The sequence below is a fragment of the Cherax quadricarinatus genome, chromosome 24 (assembly GCF_038502225.1).
Source record: "Cherax quadricarinatus isolate ZL_2023a chromosome 24, ASM3850222v1, whole genome shotgun sequence".
NCBI classification, from domain to species: domain Eukaryota; kingdom Metazoa; phylum Arthropoda; class Malacostraca; order Decapoda; family Parastacidae; genus Cherax; species Cherax quadricarinatus.
In genome coordinates this window covers 452,849-477,817 of record NC_091315.1, presented here as the reverse complement: position 1 = coordinate 477,817, position 24,969 = coordinate 452,849, and the positions used below count along the sequence as shown (strand labels likewise).

Here is a 24,969-nt window from a genome sequence, read left to right as displayed (position 1 = left end):
TTGGTGTCCATTTTATTGACTGTCCAACAAAGTTATTGTGGAATGAGTGCGGATTGCTCTGCCAAGTTATTGTGAATTTTTCTTTGTTGATTGACAGGACTGAACAACTTACTGGTCGTCAAATAATGGTTTTAAAGGAGAGTTTTTGGGAAAACCTAAGCCACCAATTTCCAAAGATATAACTTCTGAACTCGGCTTCAAGGTACAGATTTTCACTGGTCCATCTGGCAGGAGAAAATAATTATTGATTTGATAAAACAATAAACAGTAGACCATCCGATAGAAAAGAAAAATAATATTTTGCTTGACAATCAACACATTGGTCCTTCAAGGATAAGAAAAGAGTCAATTGGCTGATGATCAATAAAAAATTGGCTTAAATTAATAATACTAATAATTTCCTGAAAGCTACATTTGTAACATGTGAGAACAAGATATTTATAATTGCATCTTGTAGAGGAGATGCGTTTTATATCATTATTGTTCATAATGTGTTTGTAGATGTCTAATTTACGTAGAATTTTCAATTTTACTTAAAATCAAAATAGAGTAAGGAATATTTACAACAAAAATACTGTAGATCTATGGTTCAGAGAACCGACATGTTAATAAATTAGACACATGTGCAACTCTTGGGTATCTTTATCGTATTCTATTCAAGATTGATGGACTGAACACATTGACTGAAGGTTGAGGGACTGATTACCTCATTCTCTTCCTGTTCTTCAAGTTTCTCCTACGTATGGACTGATGAAGCCACTGTGTGGCGAAACGTTTCCTCAATAAAGATACCCAAGAGCTGCACATGTGTCTAATTTATCAACAAAAATACTACAACATAAACAGTGGTGTGCTCACCTGATGTAGCATAAGTGTCTTGCAGAGTTAGAGATGCTTGACCAATTACTGCAAGGAATAACACCAAGTATCAGGGGTCTGAAGGAAGAATTTATCAACTAAACTAGGTAAAAATGCATTACCAGTTATATTAACATTAATCACAAATAACGTTCACTTAGGGTTGGAAATTTGTGACGAACTTACGGTCCTTCCTGGAAGCATGTCAAGTCACAACTGAGCGAGAAAAGGCAGAGAAGGTCAAGAGACGGTACAGGTGATATGAGGTGAAGCAGCAGTAGTAGCAGTAATAGAAATAGCAGTAGTAATATAAGTAGTAGCAGTAACAATAGTAGTAGTAGTAGTAATAGTAGTAGTAGTAGTAATAGTAGTAGTAGTAGTAATAGTAGTAGTAGTAGTAATGATTAAGACACATGTGCAACAGTTGGGTAACTTTACTGTTGAAACGTTTCGGAGGTGAAAGATCTGGAAGACGTTGTAAGGGACGGGATTCACTAGTAGAAGTAAGAAGGCAGGTTCCTCTGGAATTCAACCCTTCTCACTCATAACTAGTAGTTACGTGTCACTGCTAGTTATGAGTGAGAAGAACTGGATTCCAGAGGAAACATGTCTACTTACTCTTACTAGTGACTCCCATCCCCTTCGACAGTATTTAAGACTCCATTCTCACGTTTTAGCCCAGGAAACAGGCACACAGAAACATGGCTTTTTCCGAAAGGAACAGGCTACGCATCAACCCTAGCAGCACAACCGTTACCAGTGAGGAGCAGTGTAGACCAACATCCCGTATTACCCATGAGCCATCAAATGATGTCGACTATCACGTGCTTCACCGATATCATATGTGACCTGACAGACTCAGAAGAAAACAAAGACACATTTAGAACTATTGTGAAAACCTTTGTGAATGCATGCATGTTGGACAAAAGAGTCCATGCGCATATTTTCAAATTCACCCGACCACCCTACACTGAGCCCAGAAACAATAATCAGTCAGTGCTTTAGTCAATACAGCACTGCAAGATTCAGGCCAAGAGACACGGGACAGGTACACGGAATCACACGGCTTCTTCTGAAAGGAAAAGGTCACAATGTTCCTAGGACTCAACCGAGGACTCGGATTTGGAAACGTGGGGGCGCGATTCTGGCGAAAAAACTGAAAGACCACTCATTTGACTCCCAGCCAGACCTGTGAGACAGGGATGAATCAAGAAATGCTCATCCCCACCCCAGATAAACTGGATGGAGAAGGTTGGTGGGTAGCAGGAGCCCCGAAGTTCCAGAGAAGATATAATGCTTCCTTGCCTCAGATCTGGTAAACTAAGCCATCTGCTGGCAACAAATTCAAAATGATAAGCAACGTACACCACGACACCCCGTATGCTGCTTGTTGCATACAGGGCAACTACTTAAGCCTGTTTAGCACTTTCTTGCAACAAATAAACAGGATTGAATATCCTGTTCTAGATGAAATCATTCAAGGGTTCAGTAGTAAACAATCACAATGTTTCTTTCCGGTTTTTTATTAAGTTTCTTAATAAACCATAGAAGGGTTTTATATTAACTTTAAAAAGGTCGCACCATAAAACAGAGTACTCATAAAATTTACACTTTAGTTCACTTAAAAGATAATACACAATATCCTGTCTTGATTATAGTACTGAACGGCTCTAGTATCATAACACATTCACTTCACATAATAACACTTTATTGACTCAATCCCAATGAGACAGAAAACGTAACACTTCGATAATAATTCATTCTTATTCAACTTTCAAAATATACTAAGTGAGATTAGGAATATTCTACACTTAAAGGAGTTCTAAGGCGAGTCTGTCTCCCATGACTTTTTCGCCGTCCTCTTTGAACCAATACTGCTTAAACCCGCTACTAGCAGAGCTAGGGACAATCACCAGCGTCTCCAATACAGCGACACACACTTCGTCCGAGACGTTTCTGTCTGATACCGTTCGAGGTGCTGGAGGGTCACTAGGGAACCTCATGTAAGACCAGAAGGTTAAATCCAGGAATCAAGAAGCTTCTCTCACGAAAGGTGAGAGTGGACTGCCCTATAACAGAATTCTCAGACTGACGTCACCTCGGATTAAGAGGGGACAGTGGCTAGACGACAGCCGGGTAGTAAACAACTGTACCCGTAGTTTACATCGTCGAAACATCCTATCTATTTACACAGCTAAATAAATTAAGGCCAGATAATATTATAAAGTACTCTATCCTCATTTTAGCTACTAATTACCCGGAGTTTACCTGGAGAGAGTTCCGGGGGTCAACGCCCCCGCGGCCCGGTCTGTGACCAGGCCTCCTGGTGGATCAGAGCCTGATCAACCAGGCTGTTGCTGCTGGCTGCACGCAAACCAACGTACGAGCCACAGCCCGGCTGGGCAGGAACCGACTTTAGGTGCTTGTCCAGTGCCAGCTTGAAGACTGCCAGGGGTCTGTTGGTAATCCCCCTTATGTATGCTGGGAGGCAGTTGAACAGTCTCGGGCCCCTGACACTTATTGTATGGTCTCTTAACGTGCTAGTGACACCCCTGCTTTTCATTGGGGGGATGTTGCATCGTCTGCCAAGTCTTTTGCTTTCGTAGTGAGTGATTTTCGTGTGCAAGTTCGGTACTAGTCCCTCTAGGATTTTCCAGGTGTATGTAATCATGTATCTCTCCCGCCTGCGTTCCAGGGAATACAGGTTTAGAAACCTCAAGCGCTCCCAGTAATTGAGGTGTTTTATCTCCGTTATGCGCGCTGTGAAAGTTCTCTGTACATTTTCTAGGTCAGCAATTTCACCTGCCTTGAAAGGTGCTGTTAGTGTGCAGCAATATTCCAGCCTAGATAGAACAAGTGACCTGAAGAGTGTCATCATGGGCTTGGCCTCCCTAGTTTTGAAGGTTCTCATTGTCCATCCTGTCATTTTTCTAATGAGGCTAGAAATAACATAATATTAAGTGAAAAAGCCAGTTACATATACATCATACCTGACCTAGAAGGTTCACAAAAGAGGTGCGTAACACTGCTAAAATTCACATAGAGAGGAAATACGGCCTGAAGATATCAGTGTCCCCAAATCTGAAAGAGGAGTTTATTTTCACATCCCGAATCACAGAGTCCTATGAGGTACTGTTCCATCCACAGGACACGCCTCTCGGTGCAATCCATAGTAACAAAAACATCTTAAAAGTTGAAGGACTCTGAGCCAAGAAGGACGGTAACGTTCCTATGAAGCAGGTCTTGACCCAGCATAGGGGATCTTTCCTAGCTCAACTGGATCTCTGCTGCTGGGGGAAAATACCTGGTCAGGACATACAGCCCAGAACCTCTAAAGCGCTTCAGGTGCCCAATGTATAACCACCTCAGTGCCCGATGTCAGTTTAAGGAAATATGTGGCATCCTTAGAGGGTCTCACCCGGCCATGGAATACTTGGATAAATTGAAAGGTGACGCTATGAAACCTGGGTGTCCGAACAGTGGCAAGAAGCATCATGCATGGAACCTGCACTACCCAGAGAGACTCCGCCGTGTCAGGGCAGCGTGGAAAACCTTATTGTCCAGCCTCCAACATCATGGGATCTTGTTACAAAGAATTCTTCAACACTTGTTCAACCTTTGGACGAAGACCTACTTCGACTAGTGGATGGTACCACTATGACCCCACCTCCTTCTGCTTCACCTTACCTCACTACAGTATATAAGCCACGTCTACGGCCCTATGCTGTACATTCTACAAGATTGATGGACTGAACACATCGACTCCAGGCTGAGGGACTGATCACCTCAAACTCCTCTCTTTACGCCTTTCTACTTTGTATTGGACTGATGAAGCCACTGTGTGGCGAAACGTTTCCTGAATAAAGATTCCCATATGTTGCATAAGTGTCTCAATTTTCAACCTGCAAATTCATGACGTCCACCATCTCCTCCTCGGTCAGTAAGCACACTTTCAATAGCGTACTGACCATCTGCCGGAATACGCTCTGTTGTTCCGTGGAGTCGATTGTGTTGCAAACAATATCCATGAACACCTTGAGATCCTCTACCGCTACGAGATCCTCAACCTGGGAGGAAGGTACGTGAGTATTTATAGGATTAAGTCAGGTTGAGAATGCTGGTCAAGTGGAGAATGCTGCATGTGACAATCTACCGAGTAGGGTTATAGAGTCTAATACTTTGGTTAGCTATGTAGAGAGATTGGATAAGTATACAGTAGACTTTCTGCAGTGTTCCTCCGTTCTTACGTTCTTATGTGGGATAGCGATGAAGAAGTTTCTTGGCAAGTGGTTCAGCTAGGTTATAGAAGCCGTTGTTCTGGTTGAAGTTGTTGGATATACAGATAAATGATGATTCCAGGATTCTTCGGTATTGAGTGTTGTCTTCTCTGGCGTTAAGTCTTGAGTTTCTGCAGTTAATTAAATGGTTGTGTGAATTTCGGTGTTGTACACAGGCATTCCTTGGATCGTCAGATCTGCTTGCTTATTGGTGTTCTGAAATAAGTGTTTGGAGGTCTCTTGATGTTTCGCCCACATATAATTTGCTGCAGTCATTACATGGGATTATGTATACCCCTGCAGAGGGTGGAAGCTTGTCCTGTCTATTGCTGGTAATGCCCTTGATGGCCATGGTTGTGGAGGTAGATGCTTGGAATGAGGTATTTAAAAGATGTTGGAGGTATTGGAAAAGATGTTGCAGACGTGTTCATCAGTCCATGCAAAGGAGAATGATGTAAGGAGAGGAGGAGTTTGAGGTAATCAATCCCTCAGCCTGGAGTAGATGTGTTCAGTCCATCAATCTTGTAGAAAGTACAGCATAGGGCCGTAGAAGTGGCTTATATACTGTAGTCAGGTGAGGCGAAGGCAGGAGGAGGCTGGGTCATAGTGGAACCATCCACTAGTCGAAGTAGGTCTTCGTCCTAAAGTTGGACAAGTGTTGAAGAATTCTTTGTATCAAGATCCCATGATGTTGCAGTTTGTGACAGGTGTGATAAATGGTTTAAAACCCGACAAGTTGAAGATTTAGACACTTATGCAACGTATGGGAATCTTTACTGAAGAAACTTTTCGGCACACTGTGGCTTCGTCAGTCCATACAAAGGACATTGTCCACATTGGACGAACATGATACCACCTACGACTGCTGCACCTCTCCTGTCTACAGTATATAAGCTACTTCTCTGCACATATGCTGTATTCTTTACAAGTTTGATAGACTGACCCCATCGACTCATGGCTGAGGGATTGATTACCTCAAACTCCTTCTGTTCTTCACCGTTCTCCTTTGTATGGACTGATGAAGCCACTGTGTGGCGAAACGTTTCCTCATTAAAGATACCCAAGTGTTGCACATGTGTCTAATTTATCATCAGGGTACTGAAGCACCTGATGCATCACCAAAAGTGCATCTGGCACAAGTGCAGGAGTATACACTACACCATGTGGGGTATATGACAAACTGTGGGGGTAAAACGGTCAGATCTATGAATGTTTGGATCAGGAAACACACAAAACGCTTGCAGAAATGATCATAAAAAACGTGTGTGTTCAACATAGGGACGATGTTGGACACAACATGAAATTCAGTGAGGCTAGAGCAGTAGTTAGGGAAGACGATTTAATGAGGCGAAAGTGCATAGACGCTGCTCCAGTTGCTGTCAGTAACGCTGTCTACCAAAAGTCCGGTAGTTACACAATTTCCAAATTGCTAATCAACAGAATATCACCAGTTGTCACCACAATTATTACTGGTGCTACCCAAGCGACACTCCACCTGACTCCCGCCACTATATACTAGTTTTCTTAGTTATCTCTATTAGGACTGAAGCCATTCATGGCAAAACTTTTCCTTTTTAATAAATGTCCTGAACTGTACATTGTCTTTTTTCTACACTTTATCTACTTCTACAACACTAAATTATAAGTGCTGCTACTCTCTTTATCCCTCAAAGCTTCCTCCTCCCGACCTCTGCTTTGGTCTTTGATATTTTTCCTGTTTCGCTACTTGACAGTGGTCCAGGACCAACAGAAAATGTCAAAGATTTTTTTTTTTAAATGAGTGTTATTTGGGAATTTTCTAGCCTCAGTCTGAGTGAAGCTTCTCTGGATTAACCTAAGACAAACCTGGGTGGAGTGAGGATCTTGTAGACTAACCTATGAGAGAGATGCGTTGCTTGAGGGTCATCTGTATGGACTCGTCTGTAGGAAGAGAACTGGTGTCCTGACGAAACACTGCCCGGTGAAAGAGGTACTGTTGGTCCTTGCTGGGTGATGTCTGCCAGCAATAAATGAGTTTACTTTTTAGTTATTTCCCCCTCACTGGGTTGGTTTTCATTGGATTAATTTAGCTTGAAAGTACATAAGTACATGTCATGGATTTTGTGACTCCGCCGTTAACCGATGTATAAATGCGATAACTAAAATATGCATAATCAAGCTTTAATATACTAATAAGTAATATGCTTGCATAATTAACTATGAGTTTAAAATAAAACATCGCTGTTCATATAATCTCAATGATTAATTACGTCTATTTCTATTAAAAGAACACAAGTGCAACTAATGTAACATTTCATTAAGGCAGTTTCGCTCTCCAGGAGCTTTATCAAGCTGTTACAGCAATCCAGGGACACAGGGTATACATAGGTACAGTGAGGTGTTCATGTATTGTTTGTAACGGCTTGACAAAGCCGTTCAAGGGGGTCTCCTTGTTGTGGTGAAGAGGTTATTGGTCTGAGGAATTGGACCTTTTGGTCTTCTTCAGACCGAACCAAATTACCCCCCAATCCTCCATCCTCTATCCCATCCTCCCCATTCTCCCCTTTTCTCCCTTTCCTCCCTCTTCCCAACCCTCCCCTTTTCACCATCCCATTTCTAGCCTCTGGGGTCTCCCCTCTGGTATTACGCTTTCTAGTTAGGGGGAAGAGTGCCGTGATTCATCCCGCTCCATGAGGTTCCTCGGGTATGGTGTAGTTTGCCGTGGAATCTAGATTATCTGGAGGCACCCTGCTCCCTTTCCGGATTTCCGAGAAATAGGCTGTGTGACCTGCAAATGACGGGTGTATCTTCAGGTACTGCCTGTTGGTTTTAGGAGGTGGTGGGTTTCTCACCGCCGTCTCCCGAGGTGGCTCGGGAGATATGAGGTTGCTATCCCGGAGCGCTGGTTTACTGGTGTGTCAGGTAGGGTATGGTACAGGTTCCACGCTGCATCTGCACTGTTTAGTGTTACCTGGAACCTTAGTGTTGCCTGGAGCCTGACTGTTGCCTGGAACCTGAGTGTTGCCTGGAACCTGAGTGTTACCTGGAACCTTAGTGTTGCCTGGAACCTGACTGTTGCCTGGAACCTGAGTGTTGCCTGGAACCTGAGTGTTGCCTGGAATCCTAGCGTTGCCTTGAACCTGAGTGTTGCCTGGAACCTGAATGTTGCCTGGAACCTGAGTGGTGTTGCCTGGAACCTGAGTGTTGCCTGGAATCTGAGTGTTGCCTGGAACCTGAGTGTTGCCTGGAACCTGAGTGTTGCCTGGAACCTGCTTGTGGTCTCTCGGATGAGAGGAGGAACTTATGGCCCTTTCATGCCTTCTAGTGACTGTCCCTATGCTGTCCCACTAATTTTTCCCCTTTTTCTTACAAATAATAAGAAAGAAGTCCCATCACCATGGAGTCTTCGTTCCGTGATAACCCTCCTCCCAGGCCCCTATTTGTTACCACATCCTGTTCTGACCCGGCTTCATTATTGGACCATTCTCTAGACTTTTCCCATACCCCTGTACCTTCTGCTGGTGATGCTTCGTCACCTGCTCCAGGTGCTGAGGCTTCACCCATTTCTGTTAGTGCCTCTGCCTCTTGCACGCCTCTGAATACTGTGCAACAGTTTTCGGATCGCCCACCTACCTCGTGTCGGGCAAACGTTTAGGCGGTACTACGCCTAAACATTCCAGACCAATTACTGATGACGGTTCTTCAATGTCTTCATATGCTACTCAAAAACAACCTACACGACACCCAGTTCCTTTACGCACCATATTTACAAGTACACAATGGACTAAATTCTTTTTCCTACAACCGACATCTCCACCGATTATTTTTCTGACCACAGTATTAGTACAAAACTTGCACACAAAAATCATTCCCTACGAAAGAAAAAGGCTCGGTAGGAGATGCAACATTCTCCTAGTGAAAAGCAGGGGTGCCACGAGTACACTAAGAAGCAACACAATGAGTGTCAGGGGCCCAAGACTGTTCAACTGCCGTCCAACATACATAAGGGAGATTACTAATAGATCCCTGGCTGTCTTCAAGAAGGCACTAGACAGGCACCTAAAGTCAGTACCTGATCAGCCGGGTTGTGGTTCATACATCTTTTTGCGTGCAGCCAGCAGTAACAGCCTGGCTGATCAGACCCTGATCCACCACGAGGTCTGATCTCAGACCTGGCCGCGGGGGCGTTAGCCCCCCAAAACTCCTTCCAGGTAAACTCCAGGTATCAGGGAGAAGAGGTATAAGGGAGACCTGATGACCCGCTGGATGGCCGAATACTACTGAAGATAAGCGAGTTTTTCTCGTATTATCTTGGTTAGAATGTGTCATTATGGTGTTCAGCATAGCTGGAATGTGTCCTTATGGTGTTGAACATAACTGTAATGTGTCCTTATGGTGTTCAACATAGCTGGAATGTGTCCTTATGTGTTCAACATAGCTGGAATGTGTCCTTATGATGTTCAACATAGCTGGAATGTGTCCTTATGGTGTTGAACATAACTGTAATGTGTCCTTATGGTGTTCAACATAGCTGGAATGTGTCCTTATGTGTTCAACATAGCTGGAAGGTGTCCTTATGATGTTCAACATAGCTGGAATGTGTCCTTATTGTGTTCAACATAGCTGGAATGTGTCCTTATGGTGTTCAACATAGCTGGAATGTGTTCTTATGGTGTTCAGCATAGCTGGAATGTGTCCTTATGGTGTTCAACATAGCTGGAATGTGTCCTTATGATGTTCAACATAGCTGGAATGTGTCCTTATGGTGTTCAGCATAGCTGGAATGTGTCCTTATGGTGTTCAACATAGCTGGAATGTGTCCATATGGTGTTCAACATAGCTGGAATGTGTCCATATGGTGTTCAACATAGCTGGAATGTGTCCTTACGGTGTTCAACATAGCTGGAATGTGTCCTTATGGTTGGATTACATTTTGTCAAGCAAATTAGTACTGGAAAGGTAAGAATAAAAATTGACAACAAAGACTTTTAGAAGTGTTTATAAACTTAACTTTTTAGCCCAGTTTGTGATATAATTTAACCTCCATTTAAAGCTTTATAATTTATGAAACGAAACACGTTACAGGTGGGGATAGAACTCATGGCAAGTGAGTGGTGAAACTCCAGGCCAGTGCGCAACCCACTGAACTGTATTAGTGTAATATTATATTTCAAGTATATGAAGAATGTAATAACTACTCAAGAGCCTTAAAAGAAACTGTTTTCTAACCTCTGGGTCGAATGATGGCAATGTTTATCATAATGATCTGAGAGTATAAGAGAAGAATTATTATATATATTACGAGGGAAGTGTTTATATCTTACTGTTCATTTAGTGGGTCTTATTTCAGATCAATGAAATCTGCACTACGTAAATAATGTCCTTCCATCTCACTATACCTGGAGTATACCTGGAGAGGGTTTCGGGGGTCAACGCCCCCGCGGCCCGGTCTATGACCAGGCCTCATGGTGGATCAGGGCCTGGTCAACCAGGCTGTTACTGATGGCCGCACGTAATCTAACATACGAACCACAGCCCGTCTGGTCAGGAACTGACTTTAGGTGCCTGTCCAGTGCCTTCTTGAAGACAGCCAGGGGTCTATTGGTAATTTCCCTGATGTATGCTGGGAGGCAGTTGAACAGTCTTGGGCTCCTGACACTTGTTATGTTGTCTGTAAATTATTCCACACTGATAGGGTCAACAGGAAGGGTGGTGGAGTAACGAGGTATATCAGAGACAATTTAAATTGTGTTAGAAAAGATATAAAATTAGAAGCATCAGCCACTGAATCTGTTCGGTTACAGCTTCTCGAGGGCCGAGAAAAGCTGATCTTGGGTGTGATTTACAGGTCCCAGACCATGATGGGGAGTACAGTTAAGTTCTATGGGACGAAATTCGTAAGGCATCTACATACGAAAATGTTGTGCTAATGGGAGATTTCAACTATAGACAGATTGACTAGAGCAATTTGAGAGGAAATTTAGAGTTAGGTGACTTTCTTGATACGATTCAGGATTGTTTTTTTAAAACAGTTTGTAACAGAACCAACTAGAGGAAATAGCCTGCTTGACTTGGTTCTTGCCAGCAGGGAAACACTAATTAATAATCTTGAGGTTAATGATGAGCTTAGGGAAAGTGATCACAAATCACTCAGTTTTAATGCATCATGGAATTACCCTAATAATGGCAATCAAGTCTCTGTCTCTGACTTCTGCTTGGCTGATTTCATAGGACTGAGAAATTACCTGGGTGGGCTGAACTGGAATGACCTGACTATGGGCCAGGTAAGTGGTGATGGTTACCAATATGACGTTTTCCAGAGCATAGTTCTAGCTGCTCAGACAACTTATGTTCTAAATAGGGAAATCACATCTAATAAAAATGATCCTAAATGGATGAACAATAGATTAAAACATCTCATTTGTCAAAAGAGAGGCATATATAGGCGAATCAAAAGAGGAGATGGGCAGTTAAGAAATCAGTATATTCAGTTAAAGAGAGAAATAAAAAAGGGAATAAGAAAAGTAAAAAGAGATTATGAGGTTAAAGTTGCAAGAGAATCGAAGACTAACCCAAAAGGATTCTTTCATGTAAACAGAAGTAAGATTAGAGACAAGATAGGCCCAATCAAAAGTTACTTGATCCTGCTCACCGACAGTGATAAGGAAATGTGTAGATTTTTAACACATATTTAATCTCAGTTTTTACACAGGAAGATACTAGCGATATTCCAGAAATAATAAATTATGTAGAACAGGACGATAATAAACTATGCACGATTAGGGTCACAAGTGACATGGTCCTTAGGCAAATAGATAAATTAAAACCTTACAAATCCCCAGGCCCTGATGAGCTGTATTCAATTCAATTCAATTCAAATTCAAAGTTTATTCTCTATAAGGATTACAATGCTGAGTTTACAGAATTTGGTTATTGTGTGGTTTACATGTAGTAAAATAATGATTACAGAGCGTACCACTAGAACACCTAGCATGGCTAGGCATTTCGGGCAGACTTAGTTTAATTCTTAATTTTAAAATATTACAAATTATGAGGTAAGTTGGTATTATGGCTAAGTGACTAAATACTAGTTTGTGAGTTTAGCAATGTGAATGCTTTTGTTTTGGCACAGTATATAGTTTCAGTATTGGAATATCACAGGATTCATTATTTTAAGATTGAGATTAATATTTCTGTTTATGGTTAAATGGATGAGTGAGTGTAAGTGTGAACCACCAGGTGGTATTCGTGTAGTTAGTTGACGGGGTGTATCAGGGAGATAAGATGTTTTCTAATGGTAGTTTTGAAGGTGATGAATGTGTCTGAAGTTCTAGAGTTCTCAGGTAGGGTGTTCCAGATTTTAGGGCCTTTGACATACATTGAATTTTTGTAAAGGTTTAGTCGGACACGGGGAATGTCATAGAGATGTTTGTGTCTGGTGTTATGCCTGTGGGTTCTGTCACAACTATCAAGAAAGCATTTTAGGTCAAGGTAGATATTAGAGTTTAAGGTCCTGTAGATGTAGATTGCACAATAGTAATTGTGGATGTACTGAACAGGGAGTAAGTTTAGATCTATGAAGAGTGGGAGGGGGGTGTTGCCAGGGATGGGATTTAGTGGTTATTCTTACTGCAGCTTTTTGTTGGGTTATTATTGGCTTTAGGTGTGTTGCTGCAGTTGATCCCCAAGCACAAATAGCATAGGTGAGGTATGGATAAATAAGTGAGTGGTATAGTGTGAGAAGGGCATTTTGCGGCACGTAGTATCGTATCTTGGAGAGGATCCCAACCGTTTTGGATACTTTTTTGGTTATATGCTGGATATGGGTGCTGAAATTCAGGTTGTTGTCAAGGTATAGGCCTAGGAATTTGCCCTCATTATGTCTGGTAATTAGAGTGTTGTCGATCTTAATGTTAATTTGTGCATCTCCTGCTCTGCTACCAAACATAATATAGTAGGTTTTGTCAGTGTTAAGCGTAAGTTTATTGGCTGTCATCCAAGTCGATATTTTGATCAGCTCCTCGTTTACAATGGTGTTGAGGGTGGCAAGATTAGGGTGAGAGATGACATAAGTCGTGTCGTGAGCAAAGAGGATGGGTTTTAGGTGTTGGGATACGTTTGGAAGATCATTGATGTATATGAGGAAGAGCAGGGGACCGAGGACACTTCCCTGCAGAACTCCAGTATCAAGTGGCCGTGTTGTTGATGCTGTGTCTTTAATGGTGACATACTGATACCTATTAGTAAGGTAAGATTTGAAATAAGCAAGCGCATGGCCTCTTATACCGTAATGGTCAAGTTTGTTGAGTAAGATGTCGTGGTCTACTGTGTCAAAAGCTTTTCTTAGGTCAATAAAAATTCCTAGTGAATATTCCTTATTTTCGAATGCTGTGTAAAGCAGATCTAGCATTTTTATGATTGCATCATTAGTGCTTTTATTTTTTCTGAATCCAAATTGGCAGGGGTTGAGTATGTTTTGTGCCGTTATAAATTAATATAGTCTCCTGTGCACGAGTTTCTCAAAAATTTTGGATAGCAATGGTAAGTTTGATATTGGCCTATAGTTGTTTAAGTCTGTAGGGTCACCACCTTTATGTATTGGTGTAACCCTTGCCATCTTGAGTAGTTTCGGGAAGGTGCTAGTTTCTAGTGACTTGTTAAAAAGTAATGAAATTGCATGCAAAAGGACATGGGCCGCTCGCTTGTACAGTAATGGTGGGACATGAGACAGATTCCCTGAGTTATTTTTAAGTGACTTTATAATCTCAGTGACTTCCGTGGGCTCAGTTGGTGCAAGATAGAAGGAATTTGGGAAATTCCCATCTAGGTAGTCCCCGGCATGGGCATTGGTATGTGGGATTTTATTGGCGAGATTAGATCCTATGGTTGAGTGAAGTCGTTTATCTTGTTAGCTGTGTCAGTGGGATGTAGTGGTGTTTCATTAGGTTTAGTTAGGACAATATTCTTGTTTTTTTTTCAGTTTGTGGGTCCCTAGAATCTGAGAGAGTGTTTTCCAGGTCTTTTTTATATCTCCTCTAGTGTCTGTGAATCTACTGGAGTAGTATAGTTGTTTGGCTTTCTTTACTACTTTGGTGAGAACTGATGAATAGTGTTCTAAAGGAATGTAAAAAGGATCTTAGCAAACCTTTGGCTAATCATTTAAACATATCACTACAAACTGTCATAGTGCCAGATAAGTGGAAAATGGCTAATGTGATACCTGTTTTCAAAGCAGGTGACAGGTCCTTAGCTTCGACCTATAGATCAATAAGCTTAACCTCTATAGTGGTAAAATTTATTGAATCAGTAATTGCCGAGGCAGTTCGTAATTTTACTAAAAGGCATTCTTGTCTTACGAATTTATTAACTTTTTTTCACTAAGGTATTTGAGGGGGTAGATTATGGTAATGAATATGATATTGTGAATATGGACTTCAGTGAGACTTTTGATAGAGTCCCACATCAGAGACTATTGAGGAAAATTAAGGCACAAGGAATAGGAGGTGAAATTTTTTCCTGGATGGAGGCATGGTTGACAGGTAGGCAGCAGAGAGTTTGCATAAATGGGGAGAAATCTGAGTGGAGAAGTGTCACGAGCGGTGTTCCACAGGGTTCAGTGTTGGTCCCTTATTGTGCACAATCGACATAAACGACATAGATGAGGGAATAAATAGCGACATAAGCAGGTTTGCCGATGACACCAAAATAGGCCGGCGAATTCATTCTGATGAGGACACTGGAGCACTCCAGGAAGATTTGAATAGACTGATGCAGTGGTCGGAGAAGTGGCAGATGCAGTTTAATATAGACAAATGCAAAGTTCTAAACATTGGACAGGAAAATGACCATGCCACATATAAATTAAATAATTTTTATTATTTTATTAACACACTGGCCGATTCCCACCAAGGCAGGGTGGCCCGAAAAAGAAAAACTTTCACCATCATTCATTCCATCACTGTCTTGCCAGAAGGGTGCTTTACACTTCAGTTTTAAAACTGCAACATTAACACCCCTCCTTCAGAGTGCAGGCACTGTACTTCCCATCTCCAGGACTCAAGTCCGGCCTGCCAGTTTCCTTGAATCCCTTCATAAATGTTACTTTGCTCACACTCCAACAGCACGTCAAGTATTAAAAACCATTTGTCTCCATTCACTCCTATCAAACACGCTCACGCATGCCCGCTGGAAGTCCAAGCCCCTCGTACACAAAACCTCCTTTACCCCCTCCCTCCAACTTTTCCTAGGCCGACTCCTACCCCGCCTTCCTTCCACTACAGACTGATACACTCTTGAAGTCATTCTGTTTTGCTCCATTCTCTCTACATGTCCGAACCACCTCAACAACCCTTCCTCAGCCCTCTGGACAACAGTTTTGGTAATCCTGCACCTCCTCCTAACTTCCAAACTACGAATTCTCTGCATTATATTCACACCACGCATTGCCCTCAGACATGACATCTCCACTGCCTCCAGTCTTCTCCTCGCTGCAACATTCATCACCCATGCTTCACACCCATATAAGAGCGTTGGTAAAACTATACTCTCATACATTCCCCTCTTTGCACCGCTCACCCATTTCCCCTCATCAATTCTATGATTCACCTCATCTTTCATAGACCCATCCGCTGACACGTCCACTCCCAAATATCTGAATACATTCACCTCCTCCATACTCTCTCCCTCCAATCTGATATCCAATCTTTCATCACCTAATCTTTTTCTTATCCTCATAACCTTACTCTTTCCTGTATTCACTTTTAATTTTCTTCTTTTGCACACCCTAACAAATTCATCCACCAAACTCTGCAACTTCTCTTCAGAATCTCCCAAGAGCACAGTGTCATCAGCAAAGAGCAACTGTGACAACTCCCACTTTATGTGTGATTCTTTATCTTTTAACTCCACGCCTCTTGCCAAGACCCTCGCATTTACTTCTCTTACAACCCTATCTATAAATATATTAAACAGCCACGGTGACATCACACATCCTTGTCTAAGGCCTACTTTTACTGGGAAATAATCTCCCTCTTTCCTACATACTCTAACTTGAGCCTCACTATCCTTGTAAAAACTCTTCATTGCTTTCAGTAACCTACCTCCTACACCATACACCTGCAACATCTGCCACATTGCATCCCTATCCACCCTGTCATACGCCTTTTCCAAATCCATAAATGCCACAAAGACCTCTTTGGCCTTATCTAAATACTGTTCACTTATATGTTTCACTGTAAACACCTGGTCCACACACCCCCTACCTTTCCTAAAGCCTCCTTGTTCATCTGCTATCCTATTCTCCGTCTTACTCTTAATTCTTTCAATAATAACTCTACCATACACTTTACCAGGTATACTCAACAGACTTATCCCCCTATGATTTTTGCACTCTCTCTTTTGTCTCCTTTGCCTTTATACAAAGGAACTATACATGCTCTCTGCCAATCCCTAGGTACCTTACCCTCTTCCATACATTTATTAAATAATTGCACCAACCACTCCAAAACTATATCCCCACCTGCTTTTAACATTTCTATCTTAATCCCATCAATCTCGGCTGCCTTACCCCTTTTCATTTTACCTACTGCCTCACGAACTTCCCCCACACTCACAACTGGCTCTTTCTCACTCCTACAAGATGTTATTCTTCCTTGCCCTATACACGATTAAATAATGTAGATCTTAATACTACTGACTGCGAAAAGTATTCGGGAGTTCTGGTTAGCGGTAATCTAAAACCAAGACAACAGTGCATTAGTGTTCGCAATAAAGCTAACAGAATCCTTGGCCTCATATCTAGAAGCATAAATAATAGGAGTTCTCAGGTTGATCTTCAACTCTATATACCCTTGGTTTGGCCTTATTTAGATTATGCTCCACAGTTTTGATCACAATTTTACAGAATGGATATAAATGCTCTGGAAAACGTACAAAGGAGGATGACAAAGTTGATCCCATGTATCAGAAATTTTCCCTATGAGGATAGACTGAGGGCCCTGAATCTGCACTCTCTCGAAAGGCGTAGAATTAGGGGGAATATGATTGAGGTGTAAATATGGAAAACAGAAATAAATAAAGGGGATGTAAATAGCGTCCTAAACATATCTAGCCAAGATAAGACTCGCAGCAATGGTTTCAAGTTGGGAAAATTCAGATTCAGGAAGGATATAGGAAAGCACTGGTTTGGTAATAGAGTTGTGGATGAGTGGAACAAACTCCCGAGTACAGTTATTGAGGCTAAAACGTTGTGTAGTTTTAAAAATAGGTTAGATAAATTCGTGAGTGGGTGTGGGTGGGTGTGAGTTGGACCTGACTAGCTTCTGCTAGCATGTCTGATGCCGTGCTCCTTCCTTAAGTGAATATGACCTGACCTGATTAGGTTGGGTCATTGGCTTAAGTCGGTGGGAGACTTGGACCTGCCTCGCATGTACCAGTAGACCTGCTGCAGTGTTCCTTCTGTCTTATGTTCTTCTTATGTCTCTTATCGTGCTAGTGGCACCTCTGCTTTTCCAATGAAAACCAGGGGTGTTGTACCATCTGCTGAGTCTTTTGCTTTTGTAGGGAGTAATCATATATCCCTCTCGCCTGCGTTCTAGGGAGTACAGGTTTAGGAACTTCAAGCATTCCCAGTAACTGAGGTGGTTTATGACTCACGAAATCGTAATGACACGACTGCAAACAAACCATACCACGGGTGGGGATAGAACCCGCGATCAGAGTCTCAAAACTCCAGACCGTCGCGTTAGCCACTGGACCAGCTAGCCACAATAAGATTAATGGATGAGTCTTATTGTAGCTAGCTGGTCCAGTGGCTAACGTGACGGTCTGGAGTTTTGAGACTCTCTGACCGCGGGTTCTATCCCCACCCATGGTATGGTTTGAGGTGTTTTATCGCAGTTATGCGTCGATAATAAAAATGATCCTTTTCATTTATAAATGTCTTGCTGGTAATTAAATGCAGTGTAATGTTCACTAAATCTTGAAATGCTCGTCGACACGAAACATATTTATTATATATTGTATTCTTCCCTGCTTATATTTCAATTATATATTTTTGAACTTGTCAGTGTTTATTTAAAAATTAATTTAATTTGAGATGGACGAATGAGATATTCCTGACCTTGAGTTTATCATACTGGGAGTAGCCATAGCTGATGGAGAAGTCGTAACCCATATCAATCATTTCCCTGACTGTCTGCGGCACTTTCTCAATGCGAGGGATATAGAGGAACGCTGTCAGATTACCGCTGTAAGTTGCCACCAGAACGATAGCTACCAGCCAGGTTGCTGTCAGAACCAGTCTACCTGCAGTGTTCTGAGGCTGCTTCTTAGAACCTGTAAAATATTGCTTAAATAATATATATTCTCCAGCATATTATAGGCTTATCATTAACCTAAAAACCAAAGTCCATAAAGAGAGAGAGAGAGAGAGAGAGAGAGAGAGAGAGAGAGAGAGAGAGAGAGAGAGAGAGAGAAACGCACACAGATAGTGAGGAAACAGGAAAAAAAATCATAGAGAGAAAAATAAATAAATAAAAAAACAAGCATGAAGAAATAACAGAAATTAGACATCAGTTTCGGTTTTTTTTTTGGTGTTGACTCTAGGTAGGCCTATGTTCATAAAATAAGGAAACTAGTGTGAATATCTGGACGGCAACATGTAAGTATCATGGTAGTGTTGAGAGACGAGAGGAATACACGGTAAGTTCAGTTGATAACAAGTATAGTACATAGTGAGCAAACTGACGTGGTACATTAAGATGGTACCCAGGGACCAAGATGGTACCCAGGGACCAAGGTGGTACCCAGGGACCAAGATGGTACCCAGGGACCAAGGTGGTACCCAGGGACCAAGATGGTACCCAGGGACCAAGGTGGTACCCAGGGACCAAGATGGTACCCAGGGACCAAGATGGTACCCAGGGACCAAGATGGTACCCAGGGACCAAGATGGTACCCAGGGACCAAGATGGTACCCAGGGACCAAGATGGTACCCAGGGACCAAGATGGTAAGATGGTACCCAGGGACCAAGGTGGTACCCAGGGACCAAGATGGTACCCAGGGACCAAGATGGTACCCAGGGACCAAGATGGTACCCAGGGACCAAGATGGTACCCAGGGACCAAGATGGTACCCAGGGACCAAGATGGTACCCAGGGACCAAGATGGTACCCAGGGACCAAGATGGTACCCAGGGACCAAGATGGTACCCAGGGACCAAGATGGTACCCAGGGACCAAGATGGTACCCAGGGACCAAGATGGTACCCAGGGACCAAGATGGTACCCAGGGACCAAGATGGTACCCAGGGACCAAGATGATGCCCAGGGACCAAGATGGTACCCAGGGACCAAGATGGTACCCAGGGACCAAGGTGGTACCCAGGGACCAAGATGGTACCCAGGGACCAAGATGGTACCCAGGGACCAAGATGGTACCCAGGGACCAAGATGGTACCCAGGGACCAAGATGGTACCCAGGGACCAAGATGGTACCCAGGGACCAAGATGGTACCCAGGGACCAAGATGGTACCCAGGGACCAAGATGGTACCCAGGGACCAAGATGGTGCCCAGGGACCAAGATGGTACCCAGGGACCAAGATGGTACCCAGGGACCAAGGTGGTACCCAGGGGCCAAGATGGTACCCAGGAATCAAGCCGGTATTCAGTGACCAAGACAGTACCCAGGGACCAAAATGGTACCAGGACCAAGACGGTAGCCAGGGACCAAGACGATACCCAGTGACCAAGATGGTACCCAGGGACCAAAACGGTACCAGGACCAAGATGGTACCCAGGGACCAAGACGATACCCAGTGACCAAGATGGTACCCAGGGACCAAGATGGTACCCAAGGACCAAGATGGTACCCAGGGACCAAGATGGTATCCATGGACCAAGATGGAACCCAGGGACCAAGACGGTACCCAGAGACAAGATGGTGCCCAGGGACAAGATGGTACCCAGGGACCAAGACTGTATCCATTTATTTATTTATTTAGTAATTTTAGCATACATACAGAGGCACAAAAAAATACAGGTAAGAGCAGCATGCCAAAGCCACTTATATACATAGCATTACGGGCTGGCTTAAAATTAACTTAAGATTAACTAAGCAATGATGAAATCAGTGATAAAACATTATGGTACCCAGGAATCGAGATGGTACCCAGAGACTAAGATGGTACCCAGTGACCAAGACGGCACCAAGGGACCAAGGAAGACCGCCATGACTCATCGCTGCCAGCTGCAAGTATCTCCTACTTGTGGAAGGAATTTAAGTTGTGACGGTTGTATATCACCTGCCATAGTTGACTGTGACGGGTCTATCCTTCCCTAGCCTTGAGAACAAGGCGTGGACTAATTGGTACTTAATAATTGTCATGGTGAATATTAAAATGGTATACAATACCGACAGGTTGGTAGGAAAGACACATAGGCAACAGTTAGGCAACTTTATTCCGAAACGTTTCGCCTCCACAGTAGGCTTCTTCAGTCGAGTACAAGAAGTAGGTAGGAATAGAGATGTAGAGACGATGTAATCAGTCCATCACCCTTGAAGTTGTAGATTTGAGGTTGTCAGTCCCTCAGCCTGGAGAAGAGTTCTTTTCGAAAGACTGAAACAATCAGACTTTGGATCAATCAGACTTTCGAACAGAACTCTTCTCCAGGCTGAGGGACTGACAACCTCAAATCTACAACTTCAAGGGTGATGAACTGATTACATCGTCGTCACATTTCTATTGCTCCTGCCTACTTTTGTAAACGACTGGAGAAGCCTACTGTGTAGACGAAATGAATCAGATACATGATCTATGTCAAGTAAGGCAACAGCGGCACTTCTCCGCTCCATGGAATATTACCCCATTCCAAACTACCATTCCTCCATTTCCCCCCAAACTACTTCTTAAATCACAACCAAAACTTCGCCTTGAAGCCAAACATGAGGCCTTAAGCTGTATTGATAACTTAGTCACACAGCACACACTCTCGCAAATTATTTACGTTGATGGTTCTGTTCACCAATCCACTGGTGCAGCTGGTAGTGCTGCTGTTGTCGTACAGAGTGATGGCTCTCTTAAAGAAATTGGAGCACGCATCAATAATTGGGCCTCTACCCTTCAGACAGAACTGTTTGCCATACTCCTTGCACTGAAATGCATCTATGTATCAAAGATTGACAGTTTAATTGTAACTGATTCTCTGTCATCCATAAATGCTCTCAACTCATTAAGCATAAATTGTGGCATGCTTGTGTCAGAAGCCAGACACAGGTATGGTAGGATTGTGGACAGTGGAGTCAGAGTGCACATGCTGTGGATTCCATCTCACATTGGTCTTCAGATGCATGATAGAACTGATAAATTGGCTAAGCTGTATGCTTTCAAAGAGGGAGTAGATTACAATCTTGGCTTGTCAGGTAGTAGTTTGAGAACAATAATACGAAAAGAACTTCAGCTGAATTTTATGGACTTAAGGCTCAGGGAGATTGACACCAGTGAGTCCATCTATCATCATTCTATCATGCAGGAGGAGCCACATGTCTATGGTGCATCCAACAAAATAAGCAGACTCTTGGATGTCACTACCGCCCGGCTCCGGCTGGGTTACAAGTATCTTTGGCAGGTTAAATCACCACCACCAGATGTAGACCAAACGAAATGTAAACTTTGCCAGATGGATTATTGTCACACCCTGCGTCATTATGTACTGGAGTGCGATAAAATTAATGAATTTAGAAACAACTCACTCAGAAGTGTTCAAGAAATGGCTAAGTATTTTATCCACAGTGGTATATTACAGACCATTCTGGAGAAATACCCTGACTTTGCTAGCTGTAAATAAAGCATTACCACATGTGTGCATGTGTGTGTGTGTGTGTGTGTGTGTGTGTGTGTGTGTGTGTGTGTGTGTGTGTGTGAGTATGAGTGTGTGTGTGTATGAGTGTGAGTGTGTGTATGAGTGTGTGTGAGTATGAGTGTGTGTGCGTGTGTGTATGAGTTTGTGTGTGTGTGTGTGTGTGTGTGTGTTTATGTGTGTGTGTGTATGAATTTGTATGTGTGTGTGTGTGTGTGTGTGTGTGAGAGAGAGAGAGAGACTCAGCAATCAACATTTGCACCAATAACTCACTACAGTTGTGACCGGGTGTGGAAGTGTGAATTGCTCATTACTCTAAAATTTGTTCATGATTGCAGCCATGTATAAACGTAAGTAACCATTCTTACAGTATTCATTACCTTTGTAACTTGTGAGTTCATTACCTTTGTAACTTGTGAGTTCATTACCTTGTACCTAGTTCAGCCATCAAAACTTTGGAGCCCGGTCCCTGGACCCATTGTGTACCTCTGTAATCTGTAAATACCTTTGTAACTTGTAATGATTGTGACTAGACCTACCTGGAGTTCATTACCTTTGTAAATTGTGAGTTCATTACCTTTGTAAATTGTGAATTCATTGCCTCTGTAACTTGCTCAGCTATCAAAACTTTGAGGCCCAGTCCCTGGACCCATTATGTACCTCTGTAATCTTTTGACTACCGCCCACAGGATGGGTATGGGGTGCATAATAAACATATTAAACTAACTGTTGCCTATGTGTCTTACCTGCCAATAGTCATGGTGTGTAGTCAGGTGTTTTCGTAGACTCATTGTGCACTAGTGAGTAAAACAAATAGTCAGCAGAGCTGACTTATATTACTTAGTGAATAGGGAGCATGTTAATGTATACAAGTTAGGAATTTTGTAACAGTAAGCAGAGCCAACAATCTGAGGGCTCGAAAGGGGTTAACGGTTATAAACATTACGCATCCTCCTCCACAAACATTTCAGCTTTACATATGCAGGCTGTGTACACAGCCACACACATGGAGAGGCACACACACCAGCACATGCATGCACAAAACCAACATGATCATCCCCTGCAACCATAATTAGGTGAGTACACACACCCAAACAGCACACACATGCAATACATAACCTAATCCATAAAAAAATATATATAATGGGGGTGAACATCAAAATGGTATACAATACCGACAGGTTGTTAGGTAAGACACATATGCAACAGTTAGACAACTTTATTCCGAAACGTTTCGCCTACACAGTAGGCTTCTTCAGTCGAATACAGAAAGTAGGCAGGAACAGTAGAGATGTGAAGACGATGTAATCAGTCCATCACCCTTAAAGTCGTAGAATTTGAGGTTGTCAGTCCCAGGCCGAGGGACTGACAACCTCAAATTCTACGACTTTAAGGGTGATGGACTGATTACATCGTCTTCACATCTCTACTGTTCCTGCCTACTTTCTGTATTCGACTGAAGAAGCCTACTGTGTAGGCGAAACGTTTCGGAATAAAGTTGTCTAACTGTTGCATATGTGTCTTACCTAACAACATATATAATGGGGGCCCAGAGGGGAAGTTGAAGGCTCACGGGATCAGAGGAAGATGGGCCTGGAAAGGAAGAATGGATGGAAGAGCAATGTAAAAGGATGGAACAAGAGTGGAAAAGCAAACTAGGCGAGTTTTCTGTAAAAATGGAGAAGAGGATGGAGGCAGAGACAAGAAATGGGAGTCGCAAGCTGAAGCCACAGATGCCAAAATACGGGCCCGAGAGTTTGAGGTAAACATACTGAAGCGAGTTACAGGGCTGTTGCCCAAAAGAGACAAGGCGTCTGAAGCAGGTACACCCTTATTAAAAGAAGAACATAAGAATATAAGAAAGGAGGAACACTGCAGCAGGCCTGTTGGCTCATGCTAGGCAGGTCCTTCACAATCCATCTCCCTAACAGAATATTTGCCCAACCCAATTTTCAATGCTACCCAAAGCTCAGACCTCCACAATAACAGCTGTCCTCAAAGATTTGTTAAGTTATACCATGAATTAGGGAAAGATCCTGGACTTCACCTTACGAAACAAAGAAAATGTGATAGTAATTATAGACAAGGTAGATTATAGTGAAGAAATTAATGTTATTAGAAGACGGGGGAACTTACGTGCGTCTTAATACATTGTCTGGGATTATCCATGACAACTGCTTCAACAAACACGATCCAGCAGTGGTAAAGAGTATGTAAAAATGAACGTCAAGTTGGAAACAAATGGGTTTATTTATGTTCATATTTCGTTGATAGTGAGAATAATTTTCATTGCATTGCTTTTCCAGCTATATTTTAAAATGCATTAAATGTATTTATATTGAAGTTAATCGGTTTTTAACTTTAATTCTCGCTAAATGGATTTTGTCCATTTGGTTTTAAAATACAGTAAACTAACTTGTAATTTGTTCATGATTGTAACCATGTATGGGAGTGAAGATGGTTTATTACCTCTGTAACTTGTCATGGTTGTGACCAGATCTACCTGGAGTTCATTACCTCTGTAACTTGTCATGATTGTGACCAGATCTACCTGGAGTTCATTACCTTTGTAACTTGTCATGATTGTGACCAGATCTACCTGGAGTTCATTACCTCTGTAACTTGTCATGATTGTGACCAGATCTACCTGGAGTTCATTACCTTTGTAACTTGTCATGATTGTGACCAGATCTACCTGGAGTTCATTACCTCTGTAACTAGTTCAGTTATCATAACTTTGGGGCCCAGGCTCTGGACCCATTATGTACCTCTGTAATCTTTGGACTACCGCCCACAGGATGGGTATGGGGTAACTACCGCCCACAGGATGGGTATGGGGTAACTACCGCCCACAGGATGGGTATGGGGTGCATAATAAACATATTAAACTAACCCAACTGGATTATATCTTAAGCACTGTTATTTAAGTTCCATCTGAGAGTTCTGTAGAACATTTGGGTAGACGTATAACAGTTGTCTTAGTTCCTTTTAATTC

General features: G+C 42.5%; 1 protein-coding gene across 1 annotated transcript in view; it reads right to left on the bottom strand.

The window, feature by feature from the left end:
• Positions 1 to 24,969, bottom strand: part of LOC138853184 (uncharacterized) — a 48,731-nt gene that overhangs the window by 12,605 nt on the left and 11,157 nt on the right. The window contains exons 2-5 of the mRNA XM_070088493.1: positions 18,235 to 18,449; positions 7,011 to 7,131; positions 859 to 906; positions 113 to 224 (exon numbers count right to left, since the gene is read on the bottom strand). Coding sequence (XP_069944594.1) covers positions 113 to 224; positions 859 to 906; positions 7,011 to 7,131; positions 18,235 to 18,297 — 344 coding nt within the window. The 5' untranslated portion in view covers positions 18,298 to 18,449. The remainder of the gene's footprint in view (positions 1 to 112; positions 225 to 858; positions 907 to 7,010; positions 7,132 to 18,234; positions 18,450 to 24,969) is intronic.